The sequence below is a fragment of the Myxine glutinosa genome, chromosome 3, assembly GCF_964187855.1.
Source record: "Myxine glutinosa chromosome 3, kmMyxGlut1.1, whole genome shotgun sequence".
Classification (NCBI taxonomy): Eukaryota; Metazoa; Chordata; class Myxini; order Myxiniformes; family Myxinidae; genus Myxine; species Myxine glutinosa.
In genome coordinates this window covers 136,557,927-136,575,297 of record NC_136263.1, presented here as the reverse complement: position 1 = coordinate 136,575,297, position 17,371 = coordinate 136,557,927, and the positions used below count along the sequence as shown (strand labels likewise).

Genomic DNA, 17,371 nt, shown 5'->3' with positions numbered 1-17,371 from the left:
GATTATCTCCCATCCTCACCCATGATATTTTCTACCCCATTAACCTTCTCCATGGCCACCTCTTTCCAAGTTTCCAGTTTTTTCTTCCTGAGACTTTGCAGATGTGTCCACCCATGTCCTCCCCTTACTCACATTCTTTCCCACATCCTTATTTTTCCAAGTCTCCCTCTATTTTGTCCCTGAATCCTCTGCTAGTTCGTTCCACCCCTCCCCTATTCCACTCTCCTTCTACTGTCCGTCCTGATCTGTTGTATATTTTAGGTCCTCCACGAGCCTTGAGATTGTATTAAAAGAAGGAAAATCCAATTGCGTATATAATTTCCTGAAATGGTCAAGGTACATGGTGTATCAAGGTCTATGATATATTTTAGGAAATGCCCAAACTCTCCCCATCCCCAACGAATCATTGTGTGTCAGCTAGTCAATGACTCTGGAACCATGATCATTTACTCTTGGCACAAGAACCAGGAAGGTTGTTGTAAATTAGCAGTGCTTCATTCCACATGATAGATTGGCCAAATTGGTAATATATTTGACAGCTTCTACATAACTGTTACGTGCTCCTCCTCGACCCCCTGGTCACGATGTACCTCCGAGCCCCGAGAGGAGCCACGGCAGAAAAATATGTTACACTGTGTTAGAAATCAATAGTGAACCCACACCAATGATTATAAACAAACAAATATTGTATTGAAAATCACACCAGAATAACGGTACAACCAATGCAATAGCAATCAAAAGTACACTTCATACATCTTATGATGGTACCATCAGCTAAAGTCAGATAACTCACTGCGTTACCAGTGAGTGAAAAAGAACCCTCCTCAATGTCTGTATAACTCCAAGGTGATCCCCTCCTGCGAGTAGTGATGAGACGATGAGGCGAGTAATGAAGCGTAGGCAAAGCGTAGACAGTCATGTGGTCCAAACCAAAGGAAAACTGGCAGTGGGATGGGAAGTCCCAAAGGCCCCCTCCAGACGTACACGTTCACAGTTCAATCAGCAAACCGCAACGTAATCCTCAAACGCCGCGTTTGCGCACACACATCCCCGACAGACGACAGGATGGTGAGAAAAGCTGACGCGTAGCAAAAACCTTTTTTGGTGAGCGAAGCGCGAGGGTCAAAAGGGCCGACGGCTCTTACTTGAGGCGAAGCGACCAAGCGAGGATTCTTCAGAATCTCAACGCCTAAACCTGACCACGCAGGTTTCTCAATCTTCTAGCGATAACACCTATCGCAGGAAGGTCCTTTCAAGGAAACTCGAAGTTCACTCGCGACGTTCGTTCGATAATGCTCGCTATCGAGCTGGAAGCCACGCGTCTTGTCCGACTTTTTTCTCGCCATGCCTTCTTCTTCTTCCCCTCGCTCGTCGTCTTCCGGTTCTCGATCTGGTTTCCTGTTTCATTTAAAATACTAACCCTTTTGCCTTTTAACAACAATAACCTTACCTTTTAACAACAATAATCGCCGTTTCCTTCAAACCCCAATAATAATAATACCTAACCAGAAATGTTTCAAATGGATGAAAACCACCATCAATGGAAGTGCCGAATCCGTAACAATAACATAATTATTGATGATGAAGGCCTGTGTTAAACTGCATCAGCAAATAGTAGAACAATGAACCACCTTTAGAGGTCATTATTCCTTGCAGGGCAGGGGTTGCCTTTTTCGGGCAACGTGGTCCCCTTTTTGAAGCAATGTTTTACGGCTGGATGCCCTTCCTGCCGCCAACCCTGTTAGTCGCCTCTTGCGACACACAGGGAATTACCAGTGAACTGGTACTCAATTTGCCGACCTCGGAAGGATGACAGGCTGAGTCAACCCCCCTGACGTTAATTCAGCGATCGACCGGGATTTGAACCCAGGATCCAAGGATCCCAAGCCAGCACCCTAGCCGCTAAGCCAACACCAGGCTTAAAAAAAACAAAAAAAAAAACAAAGTAGAACAATGGATGGAAAGAATGTTGATCGAGGTATGTTAACTGCAGTGATACGTGAAGAAAGACTGACGTTTTAAGTGTTCACACTTTGTTGAAGGAAAAGATGGTTTTGCTCTGACGGGTTTGCTTGTTTGCTCTAATGAAGGGTTGTCACCCAAAACGTCAACTTCTGCTTGTCAACACAGAGGTTAGTATACCTCAATCAACGTCCTGTAGATTTCATCCATTGTTCTACCGGTCCTCCGACGCAGATTGACACAGATATTCATAGTATTGTTACGGCCCGCGGATAAGATGTTGTGTTTGCCGAGCGGATGGCCCCGCGGTCGTACAGTTACCCCGACTAACCTGATTCCCGAACGTTGGCCGGATCGCACCACAGATATTCAATAGGGAAAAGACTAAGGCGACACGGATGTGAAGAAGAAGCAGACAAAAAGGTTGGAAATACGAATATAATTTATTTGCTATTTACAGGCTCAAAATAACCAAGGAAGAAGGAAAGATAATAAAATAATATACAGAAGAATTAGAGACACAGTGCAAATTCCTTAGCTTATCTAAACAGGCTTAATTAATACCCAGGACAGAACAAACAAAACAAACTCACGTACACAAGAGGATGGAAAGGCAGGAGGTGGATGGCTGGAGGGAGAGGAAGGTCCAAGGGGGGGTCCTGCAGCCCGATCGGCGCGTTTAGCAGCCGCCGTTCCTTCGCGGCCCTGCTCAAAACCGCCGTCCAGGCCCCAAGCGGCTGTTGTTGCTGCTGTGGCCGCTGCTGCTGCTGCTGTTGTCTGTTGCTGCGGCGGTGGACGTCGCACGCTTTTCCAGGACTACAACAGGCTTCTTGCTGTTAACTACTGCTCAGTCCAACCTTGGCGAGCAAGGCGACGAATAGCAGGCTTTGTGCTTCCCTGGACGATCTCTTTTGGACCAGAATCGCTGCTGGATGATCTCCCTTGGACAAGAATCGCTGCTGGATGATCTCCCTTGGACAAGAATCGCTGCTGGATGATCTCTCTGGATGCTCTCTCTGGATCATCTCACGCAGTACCTTGCGCGCGTGCTTTTATAACGCCTCCGGCGATCAAGCCGCCGGCCTTCAGGACACGCCCATCGGTGTGCTCACCTCGGCCCTGGTTGGTCACGCGACCCTCTGGCTCCGCCCTTGATGACGAGGGGCGGGCACGCCCTTCTCCCCCGACCCGAGCACATGTTCAATGGTGGTTTTGGAGGGGATGTAATTGGCAATCGAGGCTTGGCAATGATGAAAGGGGAAAGTGAAAGGAATCTACTCTATTTAATGCAGTGCAATGGAGTGTCATCTTAATGGAAGACAAGGCCTTACCCTAATACACATAATAAAGATATAACTATCGAACAGGGGTATTCTATGATTGGCTGACGTGTATGCTTTATGGACTAATTATGGGATGCCCTTTGACCTTTACACAACACTGGAGGCAGGAGGGTCCAGAATCAAGCAATATTAATAAAACACACAATAAAAAAAATCCAATCCTCATATCCACAACAGTATGCTTCTTCTTATCTTTAAAACTGATTTTTTTATTTTTAATTGCTGGAAACAAAAATGCAATGAAAATGCCAAGGCCACTAAAAAAAAGCTTATTTGGAACAAAGGAAAATAACTACAGAAACTAGTAGAATATCATCTTGCTGAGTACCCCTTAATCCCCACTTAATAGGAGCATGAAATTGAGCCCTTTTAATATTATTCCTCAACTTTTGCTTGGCAAATTTGATGTGTTAATCTCAATGAAAGTGAAGTGAATATACAACTTGTAAAAGAAACCTGCTTCTGGTGCTTATTTGTAAGAATTATAAAGTAAAACCCATGTTTTGCTTATGTAAGTGCTTAATTTGTGAGCATGTACGCTTCGTGGCATACGTCACATCCTGTTTGAAACTGACGTAGCCTCCTCCCATGCGCCTTCGCCCATACATCACATCCGGCATGTTCGAAACGCTGCCGCCATTTCGTCGTTGGGCGCATGGATTGATCATCGTCAGGAAAACGGGAGATTTAATTGTTTGCTGATGTGAGATTCGAACGGATCGACCAGCATTCTCATTTTGCTCTGTACCTTGGTCAGACAGGGGTAAGTTCCTTCCGGAATACCGAGATGCTTAATGATTACTCACGTCATTAGTGTGATGAAACTAATATGGCTATGTCTTAACGAGCAGTTTATTCAATTGTAAACGGAACTGAAACGTACATGATTTATGTGATCTATGTGAGTACAAGTTATCGAGTTTGATTGTGTGGGTTAGTCACACGTGTTGATTTGATACTATTAACCAATTTAACAACCCTCATGTTCTGTTACTGAATTTGTTGGTTGATGTTAGCAAAGAAAGGGGTTTGGTTGTCCAGGTGTGCCTTGGTGCGCGTCTTGCGATAGTATGTAGACATTGTCTGCCCCTGATGTATCTCATGGTTGCACATTCGTCTAGCCTGTCGGACTTGTATTTGGATGCACCTGTGGTTGCATACTCGATGTATTTATTGTAAACATTGAACCATTATTTCATCCATTGATTGAGGTATTTAATCTGCTACCTGCAATGTATCTTTGCTGAATAGTGCTTTTGTATCTTTTAGGGTTCTTTCATTACCTGCATCTGCATATTCGAATACAGCAAGTATCAACCATCATCCTGTGTCTTGCTTAATTCTTCCCACGTCACACTTACAAAACAACTGTGTGACTTGTTCAGAGGCAAACGTCCCTTTGGTTTTTCTCCCCAACACTCTTTCCCCATTCATTTGGGAAAAAAATTTTCAAAAAATTTTCAAAAATTTTCTCCCCCCCCCCCAAAAAAAATAATGTTTTCCCCATTCATATTCCCTGTTTGTCGTTAAAGGCGGCAAAAAGGGTTGGCGTCAGGAAGGGCATCCGGCCGTAAAACATTGCTTCAAAAAGGGGACCGAAAAACAACAACAACCACGGTGCCCGAAAAAAGGCCAACCCCCGCTTTGCGGGGAAAAATGGCCTCTAAAGGTGTTTTTTTTTTTTTTTTTTTTACTCTTTCCCCATTCATTCTCCATCCAATTATACATTTCTACAAATGTCAAGCACACAGAATCAATTCATAACATGCCAAATTTACTGACCTCCTTTGTTCTGAAAATGATCGGTGTCCTTCCACATGAGTGGGATGCGGATGTCTAAGAAATAAAAACGAGACACCTTTTAGCACAAGAACTACAACCACACAACACTATCTAAAGGAGACATTGATGTAACCATAAACAGTTTTGCATTATCACCCAAACATATCTCCCTATAGTTTATAAGCTCATCACGAAAGTCTTTTGAAGAATCAAGTTTTCACTTTTTCCATTTTCCAAACCTAACTCCTAAACGCTTGGTCCATCAACCCTCCTCCTGTACCTACAGCACCACTTTCATCCGTGCCTTCACCAATCATTCTTTCCTCCCGTCTCATGATATGTCTCAGTATATCCTGATTAGTATATCTCAGTACACCAGAATTTTGAGAAGTCAAATTTGAAGAGGTTGTCTCCTCACAATAATCAATTCCCTTGCACGTACTTTAATGGTGTCAAAGCCAAACCCCTCATGTCAGTAACCTCCTCCACGTCCTTCCAACCACACCCATTCTATGTGTCTCCCCTCTTCAGCATCACTCCACTTCATGCCCCTTCTTTCTGCATCTCCCCTCACCACACCCAGCCAAAGCTTCCCCCTCACCCCACATCCATAAAAGCTTCCCTATCACACTGCCCCGTCAAAGCTCTCCCCCCCCCATCCTCCCGCCATTCCACACTCTCCTCCAACCGCCATCCAGCACACTCCCAGCCACCCCCTTTCCCACACCCTCGGTACTACCCTTCCCAGCTTCACCCCAGGCCCATCTCCTGACAACCAGACCATCCTCTCCAATCTGACAGATCTCTTAATCCAGGCCACTACTTATAAACTGGACATTATCTGTTTAACAGAAACCTTTCTCCCACAGGACATCCCTGACTCCTCAGTGTCTCTCCCTGCCTATTGTCTACTGCAGTTTGATAAGCCCGAACCCCGTCCTGGCAGTGAAATTGCACTTTGAAGAAAGACTTCTATTTCTCACTGTCCATGTAATGATCTTAGACCTCCCAAAGCCACAGCAGAACCAGAAGACAAGTTTCTGAGAGTCAACAGCTTGCGTGATAGGCGGCTCACAGGACAACAGCTTCAAGCACAGCTTAACACTGGTCAAAGTATGCAAGTCTCAGTTTCAACTGTGAAGAGAAGACTTCTAGCTGCAGGTTTGACAGGTCGAGTGGGAGTAAGAAAGCCATAGCTAAGCTGGCAAAATAAGAAAAAGAGGCTTGCCTGGACCATGAAGCACCGCCAGTGGACTACTGAAGACTGGAATAAGGTCTTATGGACCGATGAATCAAAATTTGAAATCATTGGTTCATCACGCAGGGTTTTTGTACGCCGTCGAGTAGGCGAAAGGATGGTTCCTCAGTGTGACACCAACTGTCAAACATGGAAGAGGAAGTGTGATGGTCTGGGGCTCTTTTGCTGGATCCAGAGTCAGCAACTTGCACAGAGTGACTGGCACCCTGAACCAAAAAGGCTACCACAGCATTTTGCAGCGCCATGCAATACCCTCTGAACTTCCGCTTCCAGTCCGCTCGAGCAAGGAGGCTTGCTTCGATCTCTCCACAGCATCGAAGTCCTTTCGAAGGGTGTGGTGCTGACCGGGCCGCCGTGGTGTTCGCATTACAGCCCGACCGAATATCGTCGCTTCGTGCCTGCTTTCCGCCGCCGAAATCCAGCGCGGCTTGGTCGATTCTGCCCCTGTTTGGAGAACACCCAGCGAGGCCTTCATCGGGGCCGAGCGAGCAAGGCTTCCGCTGCCGAAATCCAGCGTGGCTTGGGCGATTTTGCCCCTGTTTGGAGAACACCCAGCGAGGCCTTCATCGGGGCCAAGCGAGCAAGGGCGTGTCGGGACCTGGTTCGCGCCATTGACCGAGTGGTTCGCACCAACCGGAGCTGTTTTCGGATGACGTGCTGATGTCCTTGGACTTCGCCTCAGGCTCTGGGCCGACTGGGCCGACGTGGTGTGTGGTGCTGATATTTTGAGAGGCTTGATTTAATACCCCAAACTCTCAACCCCACCTCCTTTTCTGCTACCCCGCTGTTATTATTTGCTAGTATTTTTAGTGAAAGCCCACAATATATTATATCCTTATATATATGTGCACATTATATATATGTGCTTATATATGTGGACTTCCGCTTCTGGTCCGCTCGAGCAAGGAGGCTTGCTTCGATCTCTCCACAGCATCGAAGTCCGTTCCAAGGGTGTGGTCCTGACCGGGCCGCCGTGGTGCTGATCGGGCAAATGTGGTGTGGTGCTGACCAGGCCGATGTGGTGTGGTGCTGACCGGGCTGCCGTGGTGTGGTGCTGACCGGGCCGACGTGGTGTGGTGCTGACCGGGCCGCCGTGGTGTGGTGCTGACCGGGCCGCCGTGGTGTGGTGCTGACCAGGCCGACGTGGTGTGGTGCTGACAGGGCTGATGTGGTGTGGTACTGACCAGGCCGATGTGGTGTGGTGCTGACCGGGCCGGCGTGGTGTGGTGCTGACCGGGCCGACGTGGTGTGGTGCTGACCGGGCTGACGTGGTGTGGTGCTGACCGGGCCGACGTGGTGTGGTGCTGACCGGGCCGCCGTGGTGTGGTGCTGACCAGGCCGACGTGGTGTGGTGCTGACAGGGCTGATGTGGTGTGGTACTGACCAGGCCGATGTGGTGTGGTGCTGACCGGGCCGGCGTGGTGTGGTGCTGACCGGGCCGACGTGGTGTGGTGCTGACCGGGCTGACGTGGTGTGGTGCTGACCGGGCCGACGTGGTGTGGTGCTGACCGGGCCGACATGGTGTGGTGCTGACCGGGCTGACGTGGTGTGGTGCTGACCGGGCCGCCGTGGCGTGGTGCTGACGGGGCCCCCACAGCCGTGATGCCCCTCCCCCACCCCACCCCCCTCCCCAGAATTTCCATGTTTTAAACGTTTCCCAGTGTGTACCCTGGATTAGAATAGGTACACCGCATCCCATCCCTGCATGTCGTAAGAGACGACTAAGAGGGTTGGCGTCAGGAAGGGCATCTGGCCATAAAAACATTGCCTCCAAAAGAGAACCATGACAATTACAACTACATATGGGCAGGGTACAGCCCGAAGTGGAGATCGGTTTCTGAAGTTTGGGACATGGAATGTAGGGACAATGACAGGGAGATCAGGAGAAGTGGTGGAAGTATTGGTCAGAAGAAGAGTGGACATATGTTGTGTGCAAGAGACGAGATGGAAGGGAAGTGGTGTGAGAATGGTGAAGGGTAGGCAGGGACAGAAATACAAGTTTGTGTATCAAGGGTGCTTGGAGGGCATGAATGGTGTTGGTGTCCTGTTTTCTGAGGAGTTTGTAGACAGTGTGGTGAGTGTGACGAGTGAGTGAGAGGTTGATGATGGTGAAAATGATGATTGGAAAGCTCTTGGTGAACGTCATCTCAGGATATGCTCCACAGGTTGGTCAGAGCGATGAAGAGAAGGACAAGTTCTGGTGTGTGATAGAGAAATTGATGGAAAACGTGAAAGATGAGGAAGTTGTTGTGGTAGGAGGAGACCTAAATGGACATGTGGGAAGGAGTATGGATGGTTTTGAGGGAGTTCATGGGGGTTACGGATATGGTGTGAGAAATGGAGAAGGTGAAAGGATTTTGGAGTTTGCTGATGGAGCTGATTTGTTGATTTGTAATACTTAGTTCCAGAAAGAGGATAATAAGCTTGTTACATACACGTCAGGTGGGTCAACGACAACTGTTGACTACCTGATGGTGCGTAGGCAAGATAGGGGGCACCTCCGGGACACAAAGGTGATCCCGGGGGAGGAGGCTGTTTCACAGCACCACTTGGTTGTCTGCGACATAAGGGTGAAAGGTGCGAGGAGAGCTCGGCGGGTGAAGTACCAACCGAGAATGAAGGTGTGGAGGTTGAAAGAGGTGACAGTAAGGGAGGCATTAAAAGAGAGGCTGAGTAGGGTAGAGGATGATGTGGTTGAGCTGGAAAGTGGTTGGATGTCAATGAAAGCTAGTCTGTTGGGAGCCATTGGTGAGGTATGTGGATGGACAAAAGGACCACCGAGGCACTCGGAAACATGGTGGTGGGATGATGAAGTTGGAAAGAGGATGGACGAGAAGAGGAAGAAGTTCAAGGAGTGGCAGAAGGCGAAGGGTACGGGAGCAGAAACAGCAGAGCATGAAAGTTATAAGACAGCCAAGAAGGCTGCAAAGAAAGAGGTAGCAAAGGCGCTAGAGGATTGTATGAAAATGTTCGGAGAACGCTTGGATTCGGAAGGGGGTCAGAGAGCGGTATTCAGGATTGCAAAGCAGATAGCCAAAGAGAGGTGCGATGTGATGTGGGTGAGTTGCTTGAAGGATGAAGTGGGACAAATTGTTGTGGACCCAGATGGAATTAAAGGAAGATGGAAAAGATATATGGAAATGCCGTTGAATACAGAGAAAGAATGGGATGGCAACATAGAGAGTAACCCAGTTTTAGCACCGGCAGAGAAGATAACTGAGAAGGAAGTTGAGGAAGCGATAAAAGCAATGAAGAGTAGAAAAGCGGGAGGGCCGACAGGAGTTGTGGGAGATATGTTGAAGGCAGCAGGAAGTTGGGGTGTGAAGAGAATGACAGAGATCTGTAATCTGGCGGTGAAAGAAGGCCGCATTCCAGTGGCTTGGGAACTGAGTACCCTCATCCCTCTATACAAGGGGAAAGGTGACCCTCTAGAGTGTGGCTCGTACCGAGCGATAAAGTTATTGGAGCATGGAATGAAGGTATTGGAAAGGGTGTTGGAGAGGAGGATAAGGAAGAAGGTGAACATCGACGAAATGCAGTTTGGATTTATGCCAGGAAGAGGAACGACAGACGCGCTTTTTATTGTGAGGCAGTTGCAGGAGAAGTACATGGAGAAGAGGAAGAAGTTGTTTCTTGGGTTTGTTGATCTGGAGAAAGCATTCGATAGGGTTCCACGCAAAGTATTGATATGGGCAATGAGGAAGTTAGGAGTGGAGGAATGGTTGATCAGAGTAGTGATGGCAATGTACAAAAGAGCGTGCACAGCTGTAAGGACGAAGGACGGGAACAGTGGTGAGTTTGAGGTGAAGGTAGGAGTGCATCAGGGGTCGGTACTAAGTCCACTATTATTTGTAGCTGTGATGGAGGTGCTGGCTCAGAACGTAAAGGAGGGTTTACTGTGGGAGTTATTGTATGCAGATGATCTGGTGTTGATTGCGGAAAGTATGGATGGACTGAAGGAAAAGATGAACAAGTGGAAGGAATGTATGGAGACAAAAGTCTGAACGTGAATATCGGAAAGACGAAGGTGATGGCAAGTGGTAAAACATGTGGTGAGGTGGGAAGAACTGGGAAGTGGCCCTGTGCTGTGTGTAGGAAGGGTGTCGGAGTGAACTCCATTCAATGTACAATGTGCGCTGAGTGGGTTCATCAAAAATGTAGTGGTCTGAGTGGTCATTAACCAGTGTGGCAGCTACATTCAAATGTAAGGTGTGCACAGAGGGAGCTGTAGATGGAGGAAATGTTGAGTTGGATCTTGGAGACGGTGTGAAGCTGGAAGGTGTGAAAACATTTTGCTACCTCGGAGACATGCTGAATGGAGAAGGTGGATCAGACTCGGCAACGGTTGCTGGAGTGAGATGTGCATGGAAGAAGTTTCGGGAACTGAGTGGCGTGCTGATGAGGAGGGTAGTGTCGTTGAAGCTGAAGGGAAAGGTGTATGCTGCATGTGTGAGAAGTGTTATGATTTATGGGAGCGAGACATGGGTAATGAACGTAGAGCAGCAACGAAGGTTGGAAAGGGTGGAAATGCGAATGGTTCGATGGATGTGTGGAGTATCGTTGAGAGAGAGGAAGACAAATGATGAATTGCGAAAAATGATGGGAATAGAGCCTGTGATTGATGCTGTGAAGAGGAACAGGTTGAGATGGTTTGGTCATGTGTTGAGGAAGGATGAAAGTGACTGGTTGAGAAGAGTGATGGAAATGAATGTAGAAGGACGTAGAGGACGGGGAAGACCGAGAAAGACTTGGCTAAAGATGGTGGAAGTGGAAATGCGGGCAAGGGGGTTAACAAGGAGAGATGCAGAAAATAGGGCAAAATGGAGAAGATTGTCATGGGGACAGCAAGGCTAACCCCCCCTGTAGCAGGGAAAATGGCCTTAAAATGCATGTTGTTGTTGTTGTTGTTGTTGTATGCAATACCCTCTGTTATACGCCTAGTTGGTCAGGGGTTCATCCTACAGCAAGATAATGACCCTAAACACACCTTCAGGCTATGTCAAAACTACCTTCGAGGAAAAGAACAAGACGGTAGGCTTTAAATCATGGAATGGCCAGCACAGTCTCCAGACTTAAACCCCATCGAGCTGGTTTGGGATGAACTGGACAGAAGGGTGAAAGCAAAGCAACCTACAAGTGCAACACATTTGTGGGTACTTCTGCAACAGTGTTGGGAAGAACTTCCCAAACAATATTTGATTTCCATTGTAGAAAGAATGCCACGAGTGTGTTCGGCGGTTATATCTGCAAAAGGTGGCTACTTTGCGAGTCAAAAATTTAAATTAAATTTTGTTAAACAAAATGATTTTATGATTTCTCTTTAATCTCCAATTGTTTATTTGTTCTATGCTTAATTTCAGAGTACATTGAGACATTAAACTGCGTAAATTTCAATAAAAACTGGAAAAGTTGAGGTGTTCTAAAACTTTTGACCGGTGGTGTATATGACCACAAGAAATAATCACATGCAGTCAAATTGGGTGACCTCGCTGGCCATGGAATATCGCTGTCTCTGGAAATGAGATGCTTTGGAAAGAGCGCCCTTCGTCATGTGGAATATAGTAGTCATGGACTGGCGCTGTGGGACGTTGCACCTTGCACCGTCTGTGTCAGACGAAATTGTGCGCATCTCCTAGATGTTGTTTTCCACAAATAAATGGCATGTTATGTACTTCACTTTCTTGCAAGAATTTGTTTTGAAATACAGCTTTTTATTACCTTTACGCGAGTGTTAAAAATAACCATCTTTCTGGCTCACCCTGTATATACATGTCGAAAGATTTGCAGCTCAGGATTGTAAATGATAGCACACTGAGCAGTAAAAAGAATTAACAATTCTTTATTAACAGCCTGACGTTTCGAGAACAAACTAGTTCTCTTCCTCAGAGGCGTTGAGTGTGGTGTTAACCATTAAGTTCCGTTGAGGAAGGTTTGCGTCATGGATTGGTCCAAGTCCTCGCCAATCACAGGGCTTCCCTGCATTCAAATGACTGCCGTTTTTGACGTTGTAATTGATTGCGCAGTGCTTTGTATGTGGGGTGTAAGTCGATGTGTCGGTTGATGGAGTTTTTCTCAAAGATCCTGTGCCAAGGATCGTGGTCTGATTCCATGAGAATATATATATATATATGCAAAAGAAAGTTTCAGATATACATCTTTAATGTCATTGATTTGATTGTGGTCAGAGTACATGCTCCAGATGTCGGTCTCCACGCTGCAGTCGAACTTGGGTTCGACCGGAAATATGGTTTATTACTCTGACACATTTGGCCGAAGTGATGGAACAGATTTATCACTTATTGTTGTTTTGAGATCATAAATGGATCATGGCTTTCCTCGATAGACATTGTCCTCAAGCATCTAACCCTGAACTCGGTTTGAGTCTTCTTGAAGGATTTTGGTTTTAGGTAGATTTTGACTGAAAAAATTTTTTTTTTAGTTGTCCATGACATGTTTAAAAAAAATAATGGGGCTATTGGGTCTAAATCTAAATGTTCTGACTATACACAAACTCCACTTTGCACACATGAAAAAGTAGAAGGATATCTTCAGTATGAAGTTATCAGAGGAAGGTCGGCACCGGTTTATTTTATTTTTTTGTGATCACCGTGTATCATGACATTTCTGGCATCTACACCATAGTTCACATGAGAACTGATGATCTTGCCCTACTCATTCATGACCATTGAGCTAGAGCAGTGAGGTTTTACCCCCTTAACCAAAGAGCAGTATCCTGATTGCACTTAAATAACATTTTAATAATAATGATAAAGTGGGAATAATAAACAGTTATTTTGACTTGTCCCAATACAAGCTCTTCCATGAATCTTGGACATAGTTAAACAATAAAAACATTAGCTGAAAATAAAGAAGACTTACCTGATATTGAAAGTTTTGCTTTGCATACTGGAGGCATCTCATAACCTGCTACGGACACACTATAAATGGTGGGAGTAGAGGTGAAGGTTATTAATATTCTTAATAAAAACAATTACTACAATAAAAAAGGGCTTTTGTAGTCATTCAACAATCATATTATAATGTGAGAAATGTCTGTGTGTTTGACATCTATGGACTCCTGCATCCATGGACTGCCGGACATAATGAGTTTTAAAACTACTGGATGTACTGGGTGATGGGGGACGGAGAGGAGGGGGGGGGGGGGTAAGGTGGGTAGGGTACACAGCAAGTTTTGAGCGGAAAAGAAAAATTCTTAGTCCCAGGTTTTCAGTGAGAGGAGGAATCTTGTGGTGACGTCACTTCTGGTGGGAGAGGGTATTACAAGTCATATGAAATCAGCAAATTTGTTGATTATAACATTCTTTTGCTGAAAACCTTCGACCTGACAAGGAAAGTGGGGAGAATTATCCTGTCCATAAGGATGGATTATTTGCAAGTAATATCCAATTAGCATTTCCTTTGTGCAGACAATGTATATTTTTTATTGTACTTATACTCATGTTTCACAATTTATACGACAAAGTTTTTACTTTTTATTTATTTATTATTATTATACAAGGTCAAGGCTTGTGGAAGAGCCAGGACACAGAACAGATCAGGACACGGCATAACAAAGGGAACAGCAGAAGATATTGGAAACACCAATAGCAGGGCGGAGGGAGAAGGAGAAGGTAGACGGAGACGAACAAGTAATGAGGGGTATGGGAAAAGGCAAGGGATGGACAAGATGGATACATAGGAAAATTTTAAGAGGGGTGGGGGTGGTTTAACGGGTGTAGAAAAGATCATGGCATTGGAGGAGGGATGACCTGGGATGGTGGTGAACAGCTGCCTTGAAGATCTGGTGGGAAGATTGAGATTAAAGAGAGGGTGGAAGGCAGTTTCACAGGTGGGACAAAGAGGAATAAATGAGTGGAGGTGAGTAGTTGTCCTGGATTCAGGCAGTTTCACTAGGGGGGGGGGGGGGTTGCCGGTGGACCATGCGCGTCCTGCCGATACATTGGGGGGACATGGCACGGAGAGAGCTGAGGGTGCAAGACCAGAAATGAGGTGGAAGAAGACAGAGAGACCACCGACCTGACTGTGATGGTGAAGTGATAAGATCATAGACTCAGCATCATCGTGACATATTCCAATGACCTCCAAAGCCTTGGTTTCCATGATGACAAGCTGAGCAAGATGTGAGGCAAGGGAGCCAGCCCAAAGGGTATAACTACTCCATCAAGCTGCAGGTGAAAGCCTTGTGCGGTAGTTGGATAGGAGTTCAGGTGTGCCAAGTAAGGATTTTGAAATTTGGCCTGCCCAAGAGAGATCATGGCTGAGAGTGAGACATAGCGGCAGACTTGTGAATTCCAAATGTAATAAATAGCAAAATTATTCTTACCTGCGATATATCGCAGGTCTATAAGAGCTTTGTATTGCTGTTGTTGGGGTTCTTGTTGGGGGTCGATTTTCGAAATGTGCACCCATTGTCGGACAGCTTCCGGATCACACCCACATCTGTCGCTTGACTCCACCCACCATAGCACCGAGACGAAATGATACGGCTGCCATCTTGGTTTTCTGGTGGGCCTAACGCATTAGGCCTGTAGGCCTCTGCTGATTATATACTGCCCGGGTTTGTTGCAGTTATTTGTTCTTGCCTGGGTTTGTTCCAGGATAGGATGCTCGTCATCGAAAGACACCATGCACGGGAATTTTAACGTACATCAGCAATCGATGCTGGCACATGAGTCAATAGTTAAAGGTTCATACAAGCCCCAAGGTATGGCACACTTAGTGATGCAACACCCTGCATGCAAAGAAACAAATTCGAGTTTATAGTCAGGTGAAGAATAGCCTCTGACTAACGAGCTCAAAGGTAAGTGAATTACCTTTGTACCTGTCCAAGATCGAAAAGTGACACCTACCTTAAGGCTCTAATAAATATGTACAAGTTGTTGTGCATTAGCTGTTGGAACAACAACAAAAAACTGAAACCAAATTTGGAGGTGATCATCATAGACATTATACCTTCCAGGTGCTGTGTGACGTCGGTTGTGAACCTTTTCTTCACGGCTCCTCTGCATCCTAGAAAGGCGGCCCATAATACGTGCATCACAGGTACGCAGCGCTTTGGCTGCCTCCAGAGCCTGTTGCCGCTGGGTGCAGGCTTTGAGCAGACGACTGAGGCTCTCGCGCACATTCTGTTCTCTCTCCAGCTCCTCCCAGGCATCCTTGTCCTAAAATAAAGGGAGTGGATATCAATTTTCAAACGAATGAATAAAATCCTGCAGTGGTGAGAAACACTATTTTGATTTGGTAGTGGGCAGGTATGATTCAGCATATCCTCACTGCACCCAGGCCTGATGACGTCACACCCTTACTCCCTTCTTCAATCTTGCACTTTTTCAATACTTAGTCATCTCTGGTTTGATACAAACTTGTGAAAGTTCAAGTGACTGGTGCACATTGCCCGTTTGGACAGATGGACCATGGTAATTCCCTGTGGATATCTGTGCCACCTTGTGCTGAGCGTCGTCTCAGAGATGTGACCTCGAGTTCTGCCTGCAGATCCCTCTCAAAGCAGTCCTATGTGAAGTGGGCAGATTTTAGTCACGTTCACTATGTTAACAAATATAATTCCGTTCAAAAATTTGGGAGATTAGCAAACCTGTACATTTTTGGAATCATCAGAGCATGGAGAATCCGAAAAACAATGTTGGCATTTGCAGACACCTGCATGGCCGCCATTTTGGATTTTCAAAATGGCCGCAATAAAATACATATTTTGCGCTATCTCGGCACTGAACTGAAAATATATAGAATGACCATTGCCATTCACAGCACACAGGTGGAGATGCAGCTACCGGGCGCCATCTTGGTTGGCACTCGATGCTGGGCGATGGTGATTTCCGTCACGCGTTTGCACGTAATTCAGAGCGAAAAGCGATTGCGTTTTTTCACCTTTTCACACCCATTCAGTGAGCAGCCATGATGGAACTCCTTTATGTACTTCCATACCACTATGGTCTATGAATTAAACGTCTTTGAAACAGCTGTGAAACGTCTTTCCACAACCATTCCGTAACCGATTGGAGCAGTTTATTGCCGCACAAAATGGCATCTTAACAGTTGTCTGGCTTTTAAAATCTGGGACACGTTCAAAACAAACGAGATCCGTGAAGCGAGTCGGTCGAGGCGTGCTGACCAAGATGGCGACACGGCGGCTACACTTTTCACCGAGTATGAGCGTTCTATATATTTTCAATTCAATGATTTTGCGCGATCTCGGCTTCTAGTCAACCTAGAAACTTCATTAAATATGCTAATCCTATGTTTTCTGGGTCAAGGAATCCAATAAAGGCCTCAAAATAGTGCTCAGGATTATAGAAAAGCAACAAACAAAGGTAATTGAAAACCATTGTCTTTATATTTGTGATATACCTGTATTACATAATACATGATATTGCAAGTCCTTTGAAGTTATAGGGTTTATAAAGCAAGAAATCAGCCTTGTTAGTATCAGATTGAACTATAAGTCCGATACACAGGATCGACTCGGTCTATACCGTGCAGGAATATGCTTTTACAGATCTTCATCATTGTCCTGAGTGTCATTTTCGCAAAGGTGTCGACGCAAATGCCAACATTAATTTTTGGATTCCTCATGCTCTGAATATTCCAAAAAATGTATAGTTTTGCTAATCTCCAAAAAATTTGAACAAAAAAAAACATAGTGAACCTGACTATTTGTATTCATTTGAGGAGTTGAACATTCTTCCACACTCAACATGCCCCAACTACCGTCGATGAGGCCTCAAGCAAGCTGCTCCATATTTTCACCATCATATCTGGAGTTTAATGATTTCACACAAATCAGCGTTCAGTTTTCTATGAACCGATGACGATTGTGTTGAAAAATTAAAAACAATAAACGGAGGCTGTAGCCATACAATGGTAAATCACATATCAATGAAAACTGGACTTGGCAGTCAAACAAAAAGGGACTGAGCATTGCGTTTCATTCCCCAACTGCTGTTTATCTGTTCCTGCCAACTGTTATCATCTCCAATGTATCTTGTCA

The 17,371-nt window shown here is 45.8% G+C and overlaps 2 protein-coding genes across 2 annotated transcripts in view; one reads left to right on the top strand and one right to left on the bottom strand.

Moving 5' to 3' along the window:
• LOC137423183 (rhotekin) overlaps window positions 1-17,371 on the bottom strand; it is a 90,425-nt gene that overhangs the window by 56,982 nt on the left and 16,072 nt on the right. Inside the window, exons 2-4 of the mRNA XM_068110068.2 lie at window positions 15,319-15,527; window positions 13,225-13,283; window positions 5,088-5,141 (exon numbers count right to left, since the gene is read on the bottom strand). Coding sequence (XP_067966169.2) covers window positions 5,088-5,141; window positions 13,225-13,283; window positions 15,319-15,527 — 322 coding nt within the window. The remainder of the gene's footprint in view (window positions 1-5,087; window positions 5,142-13,224; window positions 13,284-15,318; window positions 15,528-17,371) is intronic.
• Window positions 4,027-17,371, top strand: part of LOC137424159 (coiled-coil domain-containing protein 149) — a 144,982-nt gene continuing 131,637 nt past the window's right edge. Inside the window, exon 1 of the mRNA XM_078774592.1 lies at window positions 4,027-4,068. The gene's annotated coding sequence lies outside the window, so the exon portion shown is untranslated. The remainder of the gene's footprint in view (window positions 4,069-17,371) is intronic.